Source organism: Dama dama, chromosome 28, assembly GCF_033118175.1.
Source record: "Dama dama isolate Ldn47 chromosome 28, ASM3311817v1, whole genome shotgun sequence".
In the NCBI taxonomy this organism is placed as follows: Eukaryota; Metazoa; Chordata; class Mammalia; order Artiodactyla; family Cervidae; genus Dama; species Dama dama.
In genome coordinates, this window is record NC_083708.1 from 42,123,670 (window position 1) to 42,139,804 (window position 16,135).

At 37.6% G+C, this 16,135-nt stretch overlaps 1 protein-coding gene and 1 non-coding gene across 3 annotated transcripts in view; both read right to left on the reverse strand.

Annotated features, from left to right (window-relative positions):
• QRSL1 (glutaminyl-tRNA amidotransferase subunit QRSL1) overlaps positions 1–16,135 on the reverse strand; it is a 29,289-nt gene that overhangs the window by 12,412 nt on the left and 742 nt on the right. Inside the window, exons 2-5 of one of the 2 annotated variants that reach the window (XM_061131910.1) lie at positions 9,116–9,275; positions 8,563–8,661; positions 7,201–7,297; positions 3,242–3,418 (exon numbers count right to left, since the gene is read on the reverse strand). In XM_061131910.1, the coding sequence (XP_060987893.1) occupies positions 3,242–3,418; positions 7,201–7,297; positions 8,563–8,661; positions 9,116–9,275 (533 nt within the window). The remainder of the gene's footprint in view (positions 1–3,241; positions 3,419–7,200; positions 7,298–8,562; positions 8,662–9,115; positions 9,276–16,135) is intronic. The other variant, XM_061131911.1, reaches the window with a different exon arrangement.
• On the reverse strand, positions 1,593–1,699 carry LOC133048346 (U6 spliceosomal RNA). The gene has a single exon (XR_009691008.1). It is a non-coding gene; the product is annotated as a U6 spliceosomal RNA (small nuclear RNA).

Below are 16,135 nucleotides of genomic sequence, written 5' to 3' on the forward strand. Positions count from 1 at the left end.
TTGCTTGTACATTTTGGAGATTAAGCCCCTGTCAGTCACATTGTTTGCAAATACTTTCTCCCATTCTGTAGGCTGTCTTTTCATTTTATGGTTGCCTTTGATGTGCAAAAGCTTGTAAGTTTGATTAGGTTCCATTTATTTTTGTTTTTGTTTCTGTTGCCTCAGAAGACCTAAGAAAATACTGGTATGATTTATATACATACAAATCTTATATCTTCTTTTAACAGCAATTTTATAGTATGCTTATACAAACTAAACACACCCCTCCCAGGAATTCAGATACAGCCATTCTGCTACCCCATTTAGAATCATGACTAGAAATGCATTCTGATTTATTTAAACTGTTATATTGTTGTGAACCAGAATAACTGCATAGTAGAGTACTTTGTAGGGAGCTCCCTGGCAGTCCAGCAGTTAGAACTCTGTGCTTTCACTGGCGACGGTCTGAGCCAGGGAATTAAGATTCCACAAAGCTGTGCAGCTAAAAATAAATAAATTAAATAAATAAAGCACTTTATAATAAACACCTTTAAACATAAATCTTTGCCCATATATCTCTAGCTTCTAAGAGTTAATGGGTCAAAGAGTCTACCTGTCATTATAAGTTCTAAATATATTTTGTTAAATTACTTGTCAGAAAGGTTATGCCAATTTATATTCCCAGTTGCAGTGAATCATTGTTTTATCTTTCATGCCTTGGTGGCTCAGACAGTAAAGCATCTACCGCACTGTGGGAGACCCCAGTTTAATCCCTGGGTCGGGAAGATCCCCTGGAGAAGGAAATGGCAACTCACTCCTGTATTCTTGCCTGGAAAATGCCATGGACAGAGGAGCCTGGTAGGCCACAGTCCATGGTGTCACAAAGAGCTGGACGTGACTGAGCAACTTCACTTTCACCATCACTGAATGCTAGCAGTTCTTAAAATCTGATTATTTTGATAAAAGATTTGTTAATGTGCATTTTGAGTAATTTTTCACACTTATTTGTATTTGCATTACTCAGCTATGAAGCGTCTGTTCATTTCTTTGCTCAGTTACCTATATAGTCTGTGTTTTTATTTAAAAAAAAAAAACACTTGACATTATGCTAAGTGAAACGAGTCATGAAAGCACAAATACTGCACAACTTTACCTATATGAGGTACCTACAGTGGTCAAATTCACAGAGACATAAAGTAAAAGAGTGCTTGCCAAGGGCTGGGGACATGGGGAGGGGGCAAATGGGAGGCTTTTAAGGAGTACAGACTTCAAGTTTTGCAAGTCTCTAGAAACAAGTTCTAGAGACTGGCTGAGTGATAATGTGAATGTACTTAACACAACTGAATCGTATACTTTAAAAGGATTAAGATGAGAAATTTTAATTGTATGTATATTTTTCACAATTAAAAATTTTTAACTATTTCAGGAAAAGAGGTTTTTCTGATTAGAAAATTGCAATGTCCACTGTAAAAATTAAAATATTCATATGATCTGTAAAGTGAAATTTCTTATAATCAGTCCCCAGAATTACCACTTTTTATGTATATTTATCCAGATACTTCCATGCAACTAACATATTCACATATGTAATTGTTACTTTTTTTTTTTTTTTTTTAAATATGGAACGCTTCACGAATTTGCGTGTCATCCTTGCGCAGGGGCCATGCTAATCTTCTCTGTATCGTTCCAATTTTAGTATATGTGCTGCCGAAGCGAGCACTAATTGTTACTTTTAACAGAAATAAGGTCATATAATACATATTGTTCTGCAACTTGTCTTCCACTTAACAGTGTATTTTGAATTTCTTCCCATGTCATGACATAGTGCTGTAACTCATTCTTTTTAGTGGATGCATAGTACTCCTAGACTTTTCCTGTTTTAAAAACTATTATAAAAGAAACAGATAGGGAAGGAAACAAATCAGAACATGTGACAATCTGGGCCCATTCAATCTGGAATCACTTTGGGCCTGAGCCTCTCCTGAGTACTCAGACTGCAGCTTTGGGCTGCACAAGGCTCCTACCTGTCAATGGTCCTTGCGTCTACAGAAAATGCAAACTAACTGCCTTTCTTACCAAGTCCTCTGGAGCCACAGAATCAGATTGCTGCTTTCACAGTTTCTAAAAGGACATGTTTTCTTATTAGGATTCCCTGACAGCTGTGTAAAAGTAAAACCTACATTTCCATAGGAATTATGTGTCAAAGTGCCACCTTCTCAAAGCACATTCAGTAAGATGAACACTAAGTGGGGTGATGAGGATAGAAAAAAGCACCTAAGCTTGCAATCCTCCCTTGTCAGAACTCTCATTAATATTAATGTGGTACTATAAAATCCCACAGAGATAAAATGAAATGGTTTTACTTGTTAACAAGATTTCAGGGAAACTAAAGAAAAAAAAAGAAACCTGTAGAATCTAAATCTCCATAGCTCTAAAAAAATATAAATAATTTATTGATTGCAATGCTTGTGAAACAGCTTAGTTTCAGTGGGTAATTAAGGAGAGATAAAATACATATAGTACTACCAAAGAAAACATTCTATTCGGTTAAACTGAGACCAATAAAATAAATATAGTAACAGCAATATTTATCTACTCTTTTTTAGATGGTTAAGAAATGCTTTACAAACATGACTTAAGACATAAAGCATGATTGATGGATTCAGAATGCAAAGTATGACAGTTGAACAAATCGCCTCCCTACAAATTTGAAAAAACTCTACTTACTGATCTATATTTTTAGTTGCAGATTTATAAAAACACTTCTTAAAATATTCTATTGATAAATATGAGCCTTTTCTTTCCTTCTTTCCTTATTTTTTGGCAAAGTTGGGTTTAGCTGAAGGATGAATCACAGCTAATAATTTAGCTCAGTAGCACTCAACTAAAGCCAAGGTATGTTAATCTCTAAATATATGTATAATCAGTGAGCAGATAGCCAAATAAATAATTTAAAAAATGAAATTCAATTAAGTCTGGTTAAGCTAACTGATTTATTCTTATTTTAGAAGATCTGTAAAATCATGTTTTAAAGAAGACCAGACACTATACAGGAAGGGTTTAAATGTCTTAAAGTTAATGTATAAAATATACATAAGTGTACTGTATAGTTGATGGTATTTCTAAGATACAATTTTGATAGACCACTGAGCACAAACAGCTCACTAAGGAGAAATAAAAATACCAAGGTATGAATGAGTCTGTTGTTGGATTTTGTGTATGGTTTATGATTCTAAAGTACAGATAGGAAAAAACATCTTACGCAAAGCACGTGAACGCTGACACGGCCGCTGCGCTTCCTCCCGAGCTTCCTCCAGTTATGAGCCAATTTGAATCCTCATTCTCACTGTGAGAGTTCTGCTTCCTCTTTTCTCTATATTGTTTTGAATAACTCCACGGGTTTTTAACTGGTCCAAATATGCCATCTGTGCTTCCAGATCTGAGACGAAGAAGTGAAGCAAGATATCTTAATAAAACTCTCTTTATGTGATCTCCTGATTACATTATTTGCTTCTAACACTGTATAAATCCACTGTAACTTGAATTAGAAAAGGTAGGAAGGCTGCTGGATTGTAGCTTTCTTTAATTAGATGGTTGAGGAGTTGAAGGATGAGAAGTAAAAGCGTTTGTGGTAGAAAGTTGGGAAAAAACCACTCTGTTAAGAAAAGGAAATTTTAATCCCAACTGATAATCCAATTCAGCGTAAGATGATTTTCTTCATAAATTAAGGTCTTCCAATTGAAAAGTGTCACAAACATCCAAACAGTTAACAAGTAGTCTTTTGAAGGCATTCCTCTTTTAATCAGAAGTTTTTGACAGGGCAATTCCCTGGCAGTCCAGTGGTTAGGACTCCACACTTCCATTGCAGGGGGCACAGTTCCCACCTCTTGTTGGGGAACTAAGATCCCACAAGCTGTGTGGCTCAGCCAAAAAAAATAAAAGAACTTTTCAGTGAGATATTCTTAATGAATGCTAATAACCTTTTTTACTTTTGAAAAAACTTCAACCTAATAGATTACAAAAATAAAAACAGTATGAAAAAACTTATACCCTTTACCCAGGTTCACCTATTGTTCACATTTTACCCTATTTGTTTTATCATTTGTGTGCTCTGTGTGTGGCCGTGCATATTTTTCCTGAACTACTTAAGGGTAAATTATACATATTATGGCCCATTACCCCAAATACTTTAATATGTATTCAGTATGCTTTTCCTAAGACAAAGTATAGTCTCTTACACAGTCACAATATAGTTATCTCAGTAAATTTAACAGCAATATAATACTTTTATCAAATCTACCACTAATCCAATTTTGTCATTTGATCCAATAATGTCCTTTATGGCATATGTCCTTTTTCCAGTATAGGATCAAGTCTAGAGTTGAGAATTATATTAAAACTTTTCTCTTTAACCTCTTTAACTTTTTTCACCAACCAAGAACACTGAGTTTTTTCCTGTTTTTAGCAATTTGAATAAAGCCACAATAAATACTGCAGTGAAAGGCCCCAGCCAGTGCTTTTGTATAAACATAAGCCTTCATCTCTTGGGTAAATACCTAGGATTGAGATTGCTGGCTCTTATGGTAAGTGTATGTTTATAAGAAACTGCCAAACTATTTTCCAAAGTGGCTATACCATTTTGCATTCCCTACCAGCACTGTATGAGAATCCAGTTGTTCTCTATCCCTGTCAGCACTCGATATTGTCATTTTTTAGGCATTCTAATTATTAGGTGTATGTACTTCAGTGTGGTTTTAATTTGCATTTCCTTAACGACTAACCATGTTTGATGTGTTTGTCTGTCAATTGTGTATCTTCTTTGATATTATTGAGTTGGAAGAGTTTCAATATATACTGGATACCAGTTCTTGGTCAGACATATATCTTGCAAGTATTTTTGCTAAGTATGTGGCTTGTTTTTTTCATTTTTAACAGTGTATTAAGTACAAAAGTTTTTAATTTTAATGAAATTCAATTTACCAGTTTTTAACTTTACAGACTGTACTTTGTGTTCCTTCTAAGAAATCTTTGTATAATTCAAGGTCACAAAGATTTTCTCCTACACTTCTATGAGTTTTAGGTTTTTGTTTTTTTTTTTAAATACTTATTTATTTATTTAGTTGCAGCTCATAGGATCTTTAGTTGTGGCATGTGGGATCTAGTTCCCTGACAGGGATTGAACCTGGGCCCCTCGGCATTGGGAGCATGGAGTCTTAGCCACTGGGCCACCAGGGAAGTCCTGAGTTTTAGGTTTTAATTTCTTCAGTCTCTTTTAATCTGGAACAGTTTCACAGCCTTTGTTTTTTTTATGATATTGACATTTCAACAGAAGATATCTCATTTCAGCTTTGTCTTTTGTCTCCTTGTTGTTAGCTTCGGGTTACACATTTTCAGCTGGAACACTGACTGCATAGGTGATGGTGCTCCTTCCCAGGGAAGGAGGTACAGAGTATCACTGCACCCTCATTGGTAATGTTCACACTGACCAGCCGTTCAAGGCAATGTCCTAAAAACCTAGGTTCAAGTTTATTCAACACATATTTACTAGGTTCTAGTAGATACCAGTTTTGGAGAGTCAAGGAATCTGCTTCTATGAAATAGGAAACACAGACCAAGCAAATATTACAAACATTACAAATGGGGAAGTAAAAGTGCTTCTGATGAAAAACTAAATGGTTTCCTCATGATCAGGAAAAAGGCAAGGATATCTGCTCTTATCATCTTTATTCAATATTGTATTTAAGGTCCTAACTGGTGCAACAAGGCAAGATAAAGAAATAAAAGTGTCTCTGTTGTAGGCTACAAGATCATTTACATAAAATATACCAAATAATCTATAAGATCAGCTAGAATTAATAAGGGAGCTTAGCAAGATCACAGGATAAAAATAATAGGTTAACATAGAAAAGTCAGTTACATTTTTATGTATTCTAACAATGTTAAACAATTAGAAATTGAAAATAACATTTTCTGTAATAGTAAAGAAACATGAAATACTTGGAGATAGATATGGCAAATTATGTGCGAGATTCATATATAGAAAATCATAAATACTGCTGAGAAAAATTAAAGTCTAAATAAATGGAAAGGTAGAGTCATATATCAGAAGGCACATATTAAGATGTCAATTTTCTAAAACCTAATCTATAATTCAATAATACCACCACAATCAAAATCCCATTAAGCGTCTCGGAAATTATTAAGTCAATTCTAAAACTTATATGGAAATGCAAAGGACCTAGCATATGCTAAATAATTTGAAGAACAACAATGAAGATGGACTCATACTACTTAATTTCAAGGCTTACTATGAAGTTACCATAATCAAGATAGCATGATAATGGATTAGGAATACACAAATCAACAGAACAGAATCCAGAAATGGACCTATACATATGTTGGACTGATTTTTGGCAAAGGAATCAAAGTAATTTAATTTGAATTCCTATGGTCCCAGATATATAGGATAGACATATGCAAAAAAATGAAACTCCGCTTCTTCACATAACAAAAATTAACTGAATCACAATTTTAAATTTAAGAACTAAAACTATAAAACTTCTAGAAGAAAACATTGGGAAAAAAGTCTTGATGACCTTGGAAAAGGTAAAGCTTTCTAGGAAAAGACACACAAAACATGAGTCATTAAAGGAAGAAAACAATGAACTGGACTTCATCAAAACTAAAAACTTTTGCTATTTGAAAGGCATATTCAGAGGATGCAAAGACAAGCCAGAGACTCAGAGAATATATTTGCAAATCACCTATCTGATAATGGACTTGAATCCAGACTATATGGGAAAGAACTCTTACAACTCATTGAGAAGATCTGAATAAATACTTCATCAAAGATACACAGATAGCAAAATAAACACATGGTCATCAACACTGTTAGTCATCGGGGAAATGCAAATCAAAACCAAAGTGAGATATGATCTATCAGCAGAACACAATCTCTCATGGAGGGACTGAGAAACCGGCAAGAGTCCTCATGAAATCACCTCACTACTCTTAGGTGAAGGGACTGAGGAATACTGGCAAGAGAGGCCTCATGAAATCACCTCACTAACCTAATCTCTCATGGAGGAATTGAGGAACTGGCGAGGAACTGGCAAGACAGTCCTCACGAAATCACCACACTACTTTTAGGTACCTACACGTAAGGAAATTGAAGACACAGATGAAAGAAATACAGGAAAAGAAAATTTTAATTTTACTTACCCCATAGCAAACTCATCTAAGTTTGTTTTTCCCATTAGTAGAGCTCCCTGATCCAACAACTTCTGAACCACTGTGGCATTATAAGGTGGTACATAACCTGAAAAAAATTCAGTTTTCTTTAACAAAAAAAAAAAACAAAACAAACTGAGGTATAGCTGATTTAAATGTTATATTACAGGTGTAAAACATAGTGATTCAAATATTTTACAGGTTATATTCCACTTAAAGTTATTATAAAATGTTGTCTATATTCCCTGTGCAGTACAATATACTCTTATGGCTTATTTATTTTATACACAGTCACTTATACCTCTTAATCCCCTCCCCTTCCTTGCTCCTGTCCTCCTAAAAATTCAGTAATTTTTCTCATAGGAAAGAAAACAGTGAACATGTAAATCCTATGTAAGAAACAATTTTAAACTGCGATTAAGCAATTCATATTGACAAATGCTACTTATTCCTAATTTAAGTTGTATTTTCTTCTGAAAGTTAACTTTTTTCTGCTGCTGACTGCTATATTTTCTAAAGAAAGTCTCTATATTCACCATCTTTATAATCTAAAAATATTGACGCTAACAGTACTACAAAATATTGAATGATAGAGAGGTACCCAACTCATTTGAAATTAATCACAAATCATTATTCTGCTCATTGCACTGACTTTTTCTTCTCAGATGTGCTATATCACACAGCAATTTTTATCTATTTCCAGCAGGACTAGATCTTTATTGTCAATTAAAACTTCCTCTATCTAGTGTACATTTGCAAACAATTACCAACAGTCTACTTTATCAGAGGAACTTGGGGCATACACCTCAGAATATTAGTTTTAGTGTGAAGTTCTTTATCCTTTTTCCATTTCTTTTTCCTCCTAGGATCCAACCATATATTGATAAATATGATTCCTTTTTGACCTACTAAACTTCAAAAATTAAAACTAAGCATCATTATACTAAGTATAGTGATATAAGGTGGAGCAGCCAGGAGGTAAAAAATAATCAGATAGTAGATGTTATTAATAATAAATCCTTATACCATTTGCAAAAGAGGGGTAATGACAGCCACTTTACACTTATTTCTACACTATCAACGAGTGGAAGTCAGAGGAGTTAGAGCTCACTTAGTGTGTTTACAGTGATGTTAGCTTCCTAAATAGGATTCCTCTGTTACACAGGTCTACCCCTGAAGAATAACTTTGCATTCTGAGGGAGCAAATAGTAAGAAGGTAATATTCCACCCTAAGTTATTTTTTTTGCAGATATAATTAGTCTAAGATATCTTGATCATTAGTATCTTATCTTTAATTTAAACTGAAAAACACTTATTTTTATAAAAACAATGCTCCGGCTAGTTAAACTTTACCTTTCAGCATGTTCGATGCACAGGTTGTCTCAATGCCAGATGTACTAAAGTTATCTTTTACTGCAACAGGAATTCCATCTAACTCCCCCAGTGAGTGACCTGAGAAACCAAAAGAATAGAAAAAATATCTAGTTCGAAATACAGAGACATTAATCCTAGTTATTAAGACAGCTACTAGCTTTTGCTAAAGATACTTCTTCAGAAATCAAATTTGTGTTAGAAATTATTAACAGTTGGACATTATAAAGCATCACATGCCTATTAGTCTCATTTTTATTATACCTCACACCAGTTCTTCTTTTAAAAAATAATTTTATTTGGCCATACCACAAGATTTGAGGGGTCTTAGTTCCCCAGCCAGGGATTGAACATGAGCCCCCAGCAGTGGAAGTGTGGAGTCTTAACCACTGAACCTCCAGGGAATTCCCCAGGTCTTTAAATAAGGGAAGTTTTTTTTATGTTTAAAGCTCTACCTGCCAAATGGAGACTGCTATATCTAATTAAACTCACTCTCTCGGGATGTAACAGTTAAGTACAATTCAAAGTAATTTACCTTTCTTATACCTTTTCTCTGATTCTTCGGCTTGCTTTAAGGCCACTTCTTCTGATACAGTGATGTAAGCGTTTAGAAACTTGGTCTTCTTGATGAGGGAAAGACATTGTTGACAGAGCTCGGTTGGCGTAACTTGGCCTTGTTTCAGTGCTGCAGAGACCTAGGAGGTACACAATTCAAAAAAACGTTTGCTGAGACTGCAGAAGTTTCAAATGTTATACTGAGACAGGCAGATAGAGTGGTTAAATGTAAAAATTTGAAGTGGGGTTTAGATTCAACACCAAGACAAGGCACTACTGTGGCTTTACATGCATTATCACTTTATTTAGCCTTTAAAACCACCAGCTGATCATTAACCTCACTTTACAGATAAATTAACCGAAGCTCAGAGAGGTTAAGTGATTTGCTCAAAGTCAAATAGTAAAGGGTAACTTCTTAACGTCTGCTCCTTCACAATTTCTCTCTGCACCAGTGGAAGTGTAGCCTGTCCTGTATATTGACTGTATTTTCACATGTCCTAATGTATATCAAGCAATAGGAGTTTGCGTCTAGGGGAAAATCTGCAAGTGTTCTGCTCTAAACTGTTGAGGTGGTATTCTTAGGCCTGAGGGTGTTGAGCTAGAAAAGCAGTGTGAACAGGCCACTGAGAGAGCCCCTATTGTTGATGCCCAGGAGGAGGAAAGGGCTACCATGGGGATACTGGGAGGGTGGGGGTTGGTGAGGGGCAACTGGGCTCGACTCAAAGGAGATAACTGAATGTCACAAAAGAGGTATTACTGCTGAATGGTTTGTATGACTCTTGAGAAGAGTGGAGCTGAAAAGAAAGAAAAGACAGCAGTGTGTTGTGATACTGTAAATATGGAGGAGGCTTATGTAAATAGGCTGGGTGCAAGAGTCAGAACCTGCAGAAGCACAAACCTGGACAGACACAGAGGTATATAAAAGGCCTAGTGAAGTGAAGCGGCTCAGTCATGTCTGACTCTGCGACCCTGTGGAGTGTAGCCTACCACGCTCCTCCGTCCATGGGATTTTCCAGGGAAGAGTATTGGAGTGGGTTGCCATTGCCTTCTCCAGAGGATCTTCCCGACCCAGGGATCGAACCCGGGTCTCCCACATTGTAGGCAGACGCCTTACCATCTGAGTCACCAGGGAACTCTCATCAACAGGCCTACACCAGAGCAAAATTGTAAACATGAGGTAGATTATGTCTGCTATTGTCTCCTCTTGTTTGTCTCCCCTCAAGTCCCCTAATGCCCATTATCCTCAAGTTGCCTTCTGACTTACCAGCTGGTATGACAGGAAGAGGTAAGGAGTTGCAGCTGTGGTTACAAAGGCAAGAAATGAGACTGTCTGGAGCATTCCTTTATTTAGTGAAGAGTAACTGATTCACAGGGCTGTGCTGGCTTCAGATGTGCAGCAAAATGATTCAGTCACAAATACAAACATGTCTTTTCTTTTCCCCTTATAGGTTACTACCTAATATTGAGTGTATTTCCCTGTGCTATAAAGGAGGTCCTTGTGTGTTCTCTGTTTTATGTGTAGTAGTGTGTATATGTTCATCTCAAACTCCTAGTTTATCCCCTCCTCTTTCCTTTTGGTAACCATAAGTTTGATATCTGTGTCTGTGGGTCTATTTCTATTCTCTATATAAGTTCACTCGTATCATTATTTTTTAAGATTCCATGTATAAGTGATATCATATATTTGTCTCTGGCTTACTTCACTTAGTATGATAATCTCTAGGCCCATCCATATTGCTGCAAATGGCATTATTTCATTTTATTTTTTTATGGCTGAGTAATGTCCCATTGTGTAAATATAGCACATCTTCTTTATCCTTTCATCTGTTGGACATTCAGGGTGTTTCCATGTTCTGGCTATTGTAAATAGTCCTGCAATGAACATTGGGGTGCATACATCTTTTCAAATTATGGTTTTATCTGGATATATGCCCAGGAGTGGGACTGCAGGGTCATACAGTAGCTCTATTTTTGTTTTTTTAAGGAAGCTCCATACTGTTCTGGGAGTACTCATTTTAAATGGTGATCTTTGTTAGGACCATATTTAGGAAATCTAGTTTTGAGAAAATCAATAAGGGTATTGGAGAAGGGAAATGAAAACAAAGATGCTAATTAGCTAGAATGGACTAGGCATAAGGATTATGACAAATAAATAGTACAGATCCCCTGGAGCAAAACTAAAACTGTCATATCTGAATAGAAGATGAAATCAAGTGGAAAAGTGTTCATTAAGAAAACAAATTCTCTCTCCCTAGCATTTCTTTTCTCTAATGGAAACTAGACTTTTCCTTAAGGCCACTGCTTCTCCTGCAGTTTTCCCACAGGATGGCTGTTTTAGGTCTTACTTACCACGTACCAGAGTCCAGTGGGGAGGGGACATGGTGTGGGCAGGTGTTACCCTTGTCCTCAATGCCTTTTTCTTGCCTCTTTTCTCAAAACCCCCAGCTCATCTGATGCACAGGTCCTGGAGGAGATTATATTACTCTCCTAACAGTCTCCCTGGTAGTCCTTTTCATTTATGAAAGATTTTAGCAGCTGGTTCACTGTAGCTATTTTTGTTGACTTCAAACTTCAAGTCAGGCACACTGACACCGGGCCTCTCAGTTCCTGAACTCCCTTGACACAAACTCTTCACTTCACTCCGGTGACCCACTCACATGGTCAGAGCCCAGACCATGCCATTACCAACATCTGTGTATTCTCCCAAACCTCCACTCTAATCATCCCACATCTCCTGTCTCCTGAGCTCATTTATTCTACCATCCAGCAAGAAAACTCAGTCCTCCAACCTCAAAGCAATGGATTCTGCCCCCATTGAGGTGGAAAGAGGATCCCAAGGCATCCAAAGAATCTGCAGCTCTGGTTGACACCTTATGTCCAGCCTTGTGAGCCTGAGTAGAGAAGCCAGCCACACCAGCCCTGACCCACAAAAGTGTGAGATGGTAAGACTGTGGGTGTTTTAACACTGTGTTATTTTAAGACAAATTTGTTATGCAGCAATAGAAAAGTACTACACCTTCTTAGAAAAATGAGGAAATCTTCCGCAGGAACTACTCTTCTTAGAGAACAAGGGAAAAGAAAACTATAAACACATATAATCTAGTAATTTTGTCACTGTAACAAAATCAGTGCTAATAATAGCTCTTAGTTCCAGGTGTTATCCTATATGTTTTACATTTCATTTAACCTTTATATCCACACTAACAGGCTGATATTATTATTTCCAATCTACAGATAAATTACCAAAGTTCCTGCTTAAAATCACATAGCTAGAAAGCAACGGAGCTGGGATTCAATTAAGGTCTGATCTTGTTTCTGAAGCCCATGCTCCACTACTTCTCTGTGCAAAGTGTAATAGCATTTACTCCTCTGTAACCGATAGACAACATTTTATTAACTTCACAGGTATCAATAACATCAGAGAGTCACTGAGGAAAAGAACTGTCTTTCAAAAGAAAAACTGTCTTGATAAATGCTGAAGGTATAGAAGAGCCCTTGGAAGCTGAGTGTCTGGTTGACTGGTACTCTCTTTAACACACCCATTTAACATTCTTGCTTTTGTCTCCACCGTTCCAAGAAACAGCACCTCAAGATCACCAGTCAGCTTCACGTTCCTACATCCAGCAGTCACACGCAGTCTGGGTCAGCATTCAACATCACCCCCTCCGGGAAGCACTTCTCTTCCACTTGTATTTCAGGACACCAAGCCCTTCTGGGTTCCTCCTGCCTTACTGGCCATTCCTTCCAGTCTCTCTTGCTAGCTGTGCTTCCCACTGCTGACCTCGAAATGCTGGAAAGTTTTATGCCTTCTTCTATATTTACACTCACCTTCACAGGTGATCTCATCTGACCCTATAACTTCAATTATCTCCTCTACTCTGGCCAACTCATGTCTTCCTAGCTAGCTTCTCTCTTGATCTCCACATTCCTATAACCAGCTGCTCAACCAACCTCTTCACTTGGATATCTTTGGAGGCATCTCAAAATTATCCTGTCTTGATAATTTTCTCCTAACAACATGCTCCCTGTAGAGTCTGTCCCATCTTGATGCTGCGTGCTGTGCTGAGTTGTGTCTGACTGTGTGTGACTCCATCAACTATAGGCTGCTAGGCACCTCTGTCCATGCAATTCTCCAGGCAAGAATTCTAGAGTGGATTGCCATTTCCTTCTCCAGGGGATTTTCCTGATCCAGGGATTGAACCCGCATCTCCCATGTCTCCTGCACTGGCAGGCGGATTCTTTACCACTGTGCCACTTGCCCAGGCCCCAAATCTAAGCATCCTCCTTGACTCGTCTCTTTCCATCAAACCTTTATCCAGTCTGCCAGAAAGCCCAAACTTAAGAAACGAAACCCCTATTTTGCATTACTTCTGCTCCCGCCACCCTATCCATGCTGCATTAGCTCTTGACAAGGCAACGGCCTTCTAACTGGCCTCCCTGCTTCTCCATTTGCCTTCCTCCGTCACAATCCTGAGTAGCCTGGAGTTTTTTAAATTGTAAATCAGATCATGTCCAAAGACTCACAACCTTCCAGAGGATTTGCATTACATTTAAAATAAAACCCACATTCCTTCCCATGGCCTGAAAGGTGATCTGGTTCCTGCTTCCCTAACCTCATCTCCCACTACTCTCCTCCTTGTTTAGTTCTCTTGGGTGAGAGGAGAGCTTCCTTGAACATGTCAAGTTTGCCCCTGCTTCAGAGACTTTCCACTTACTCTTCCTCCTGCCTGAAAGACCCTTCTCCCAGTTCTTCCCGGGGTTTACCCTTCTTATCGTTCAGGCCTCTATTATATATCACCCACTCAGAGAAACTTTCCTGATCACTCTAAAACATCCATATCCCCCAACTAATTCTCACACTAGACTCTGATGCTGGAAAGACTGAGGGCAGGAGGAAAAGGGGCGACAGAGAATGAGATGGTTGGATGGCATCACTGACACAACAGACATGAGTCTGAGCAAACTCCGGGAGATGGTGAGGGACAGGGAAGCCTGGCGTGCTGCAGTCCATGAGGTTGTAGAGTCGGACAGGACTGAGTGACTGAATGACAAAATAGCCTGCTTAACCTTTCTTCATAGCACCTACACTACTTGAAATTATAGTATTAAACTTATTTAATGCCTCCTTCCCCACACAAACGTAGGTTTCATAAGGGCAGGAATTTCTCTCTCCATGTTGATCCTCAGTGTCTAGAACAGAGGTGCTCAATAAACATTAACTGAAGGAATGAAGTGAGTTGTTTAAAATTTGGATTCTGTTTTCCCACAGAAGAGTAATTAAATGTTCTTAGGCTAGACCCCCAAGAAACCTATTGGATATAAAATTCATTTTCTTTAATATAACAATAATCATTTAATATAACTATAGGGCCAGTAATACTAGTGTGGTATTTGGTTCCTAGAAACACAGATCAGGCCACTAAAAAACAAAGATTGAAAGTTAAGACTCTTCCCCTTCCTGAACGTACCTGGCTAAAATTTACAAGTAGCAGTTTTATCTCCCATTTGGCATTTTACCTCCTTTTAGTGCTTCTCTATAGCTCAAATGGATTCAATCCCTGGGTTGGGAAAATCCTCTGGAGAAGGGAATGGCAATCCACTCCAGTACTCTTGTCTGGAGAATCGCATGGACAGAAAAGCCTGGTGAGCTACAGTCCATGGGGTCGCAAAGAGTCAGCCACGACTGAGTGACTCACACACACCAATGTTTCTTCCCAGGGCTCCTCTACCGCCCCAAGCCTCCACTCAGGTCCCTCAAGTTGTCTCAAAACACCACAGTTTCCAGTCCTTCCCCAAATCCCCTCCCCTACAAATTTTCTCTTCCTTCAATTGATAATCTCAGCCAGAGTGTGATGGAGAGAAATCTAATTGTTATAATTACAATGGATAAATCATTCAACTGTCCCAGGCATCTTTATGTATGGAATGTGTAAAGATCCATCTTTAAAATGGAATATGTACTAAATTAATCTCTAATTCATACAATTTGGGGCACTGGTACAATGATGTGGAAATAACAGAGTGGACAGAAGATATATGAGGGTCTGGGAAAACAACCAAATAATGTTTTGCACAATAGGCATCAATAAATATTTGTTAAAGGAGTGACTAAGTGAAAGTAATCATGTCAAGGCAACTTTCTGGCTACCCTTGGGTCAGATTCCCTAAACATATTTTCCCCCTTGAGGTAACAATTGTTCTCACAATAGCTCACTGGACATTAGCGAGGAAGGGTGGCATAAAAAAAGTAGTGCTGAGGGAAAGGGCAGAAAAAAAAATACCCCATTTTTTAGGTTGTATTTCATTTTACATTGTTTGTAGTTAAAAAAATATTAAAAAAATTTTTTCAAGAACAAATTAGATTGTTCACTGACAGTATAAGCAGATGCAATTTAGTCTGGTAGAAAACTGTATTAAGGGAATAGCTGTTTATTATTTAAAGCTGATGAATTTAAAGTTCTCATAATTTATAGTTTTCTAAAAGGCTGCCAGCTGGAAAAAGAAAAAAGTGAAGATATAAATGGAAGATGGAAGGCAGATATAAGGTGGGGTAGGTCCTCAATTGATAAATCTATCAGCAGAATCACCTGGGAGCTAAGGTTAAACCATATCCTCTGGGCCTTACCATAGTGACCTGCATGAGGGAGACACAGCTGTAGTTTTTAAGGAGGGCCCAAGGTGATTCTGAGAGCAGTGGGCCTGCTATCAGACAGCTCTGCAGGTTGGGAGATCTGTGCCAGAAATCAAGGAGATCTGAATTAAAGCCCTAAGAGCAGGGATAAAATGAGAGTACAGACTCCAGACATAATTTCAAAAAAGAATGAACAGACTTTAGTGACCTATTGGACATGACATATAAAGAAAAATCTAAGGGCAACTGGAATAACAGTTGTATCCTGAACAACAGAATATCAGAAATCAGGTTTTTGTTTTTTATGATGTAGGTTGAGATGCAAGAGATGGTTCTGTTACAATGATTAAGTCAACTTTGGTTAAATTG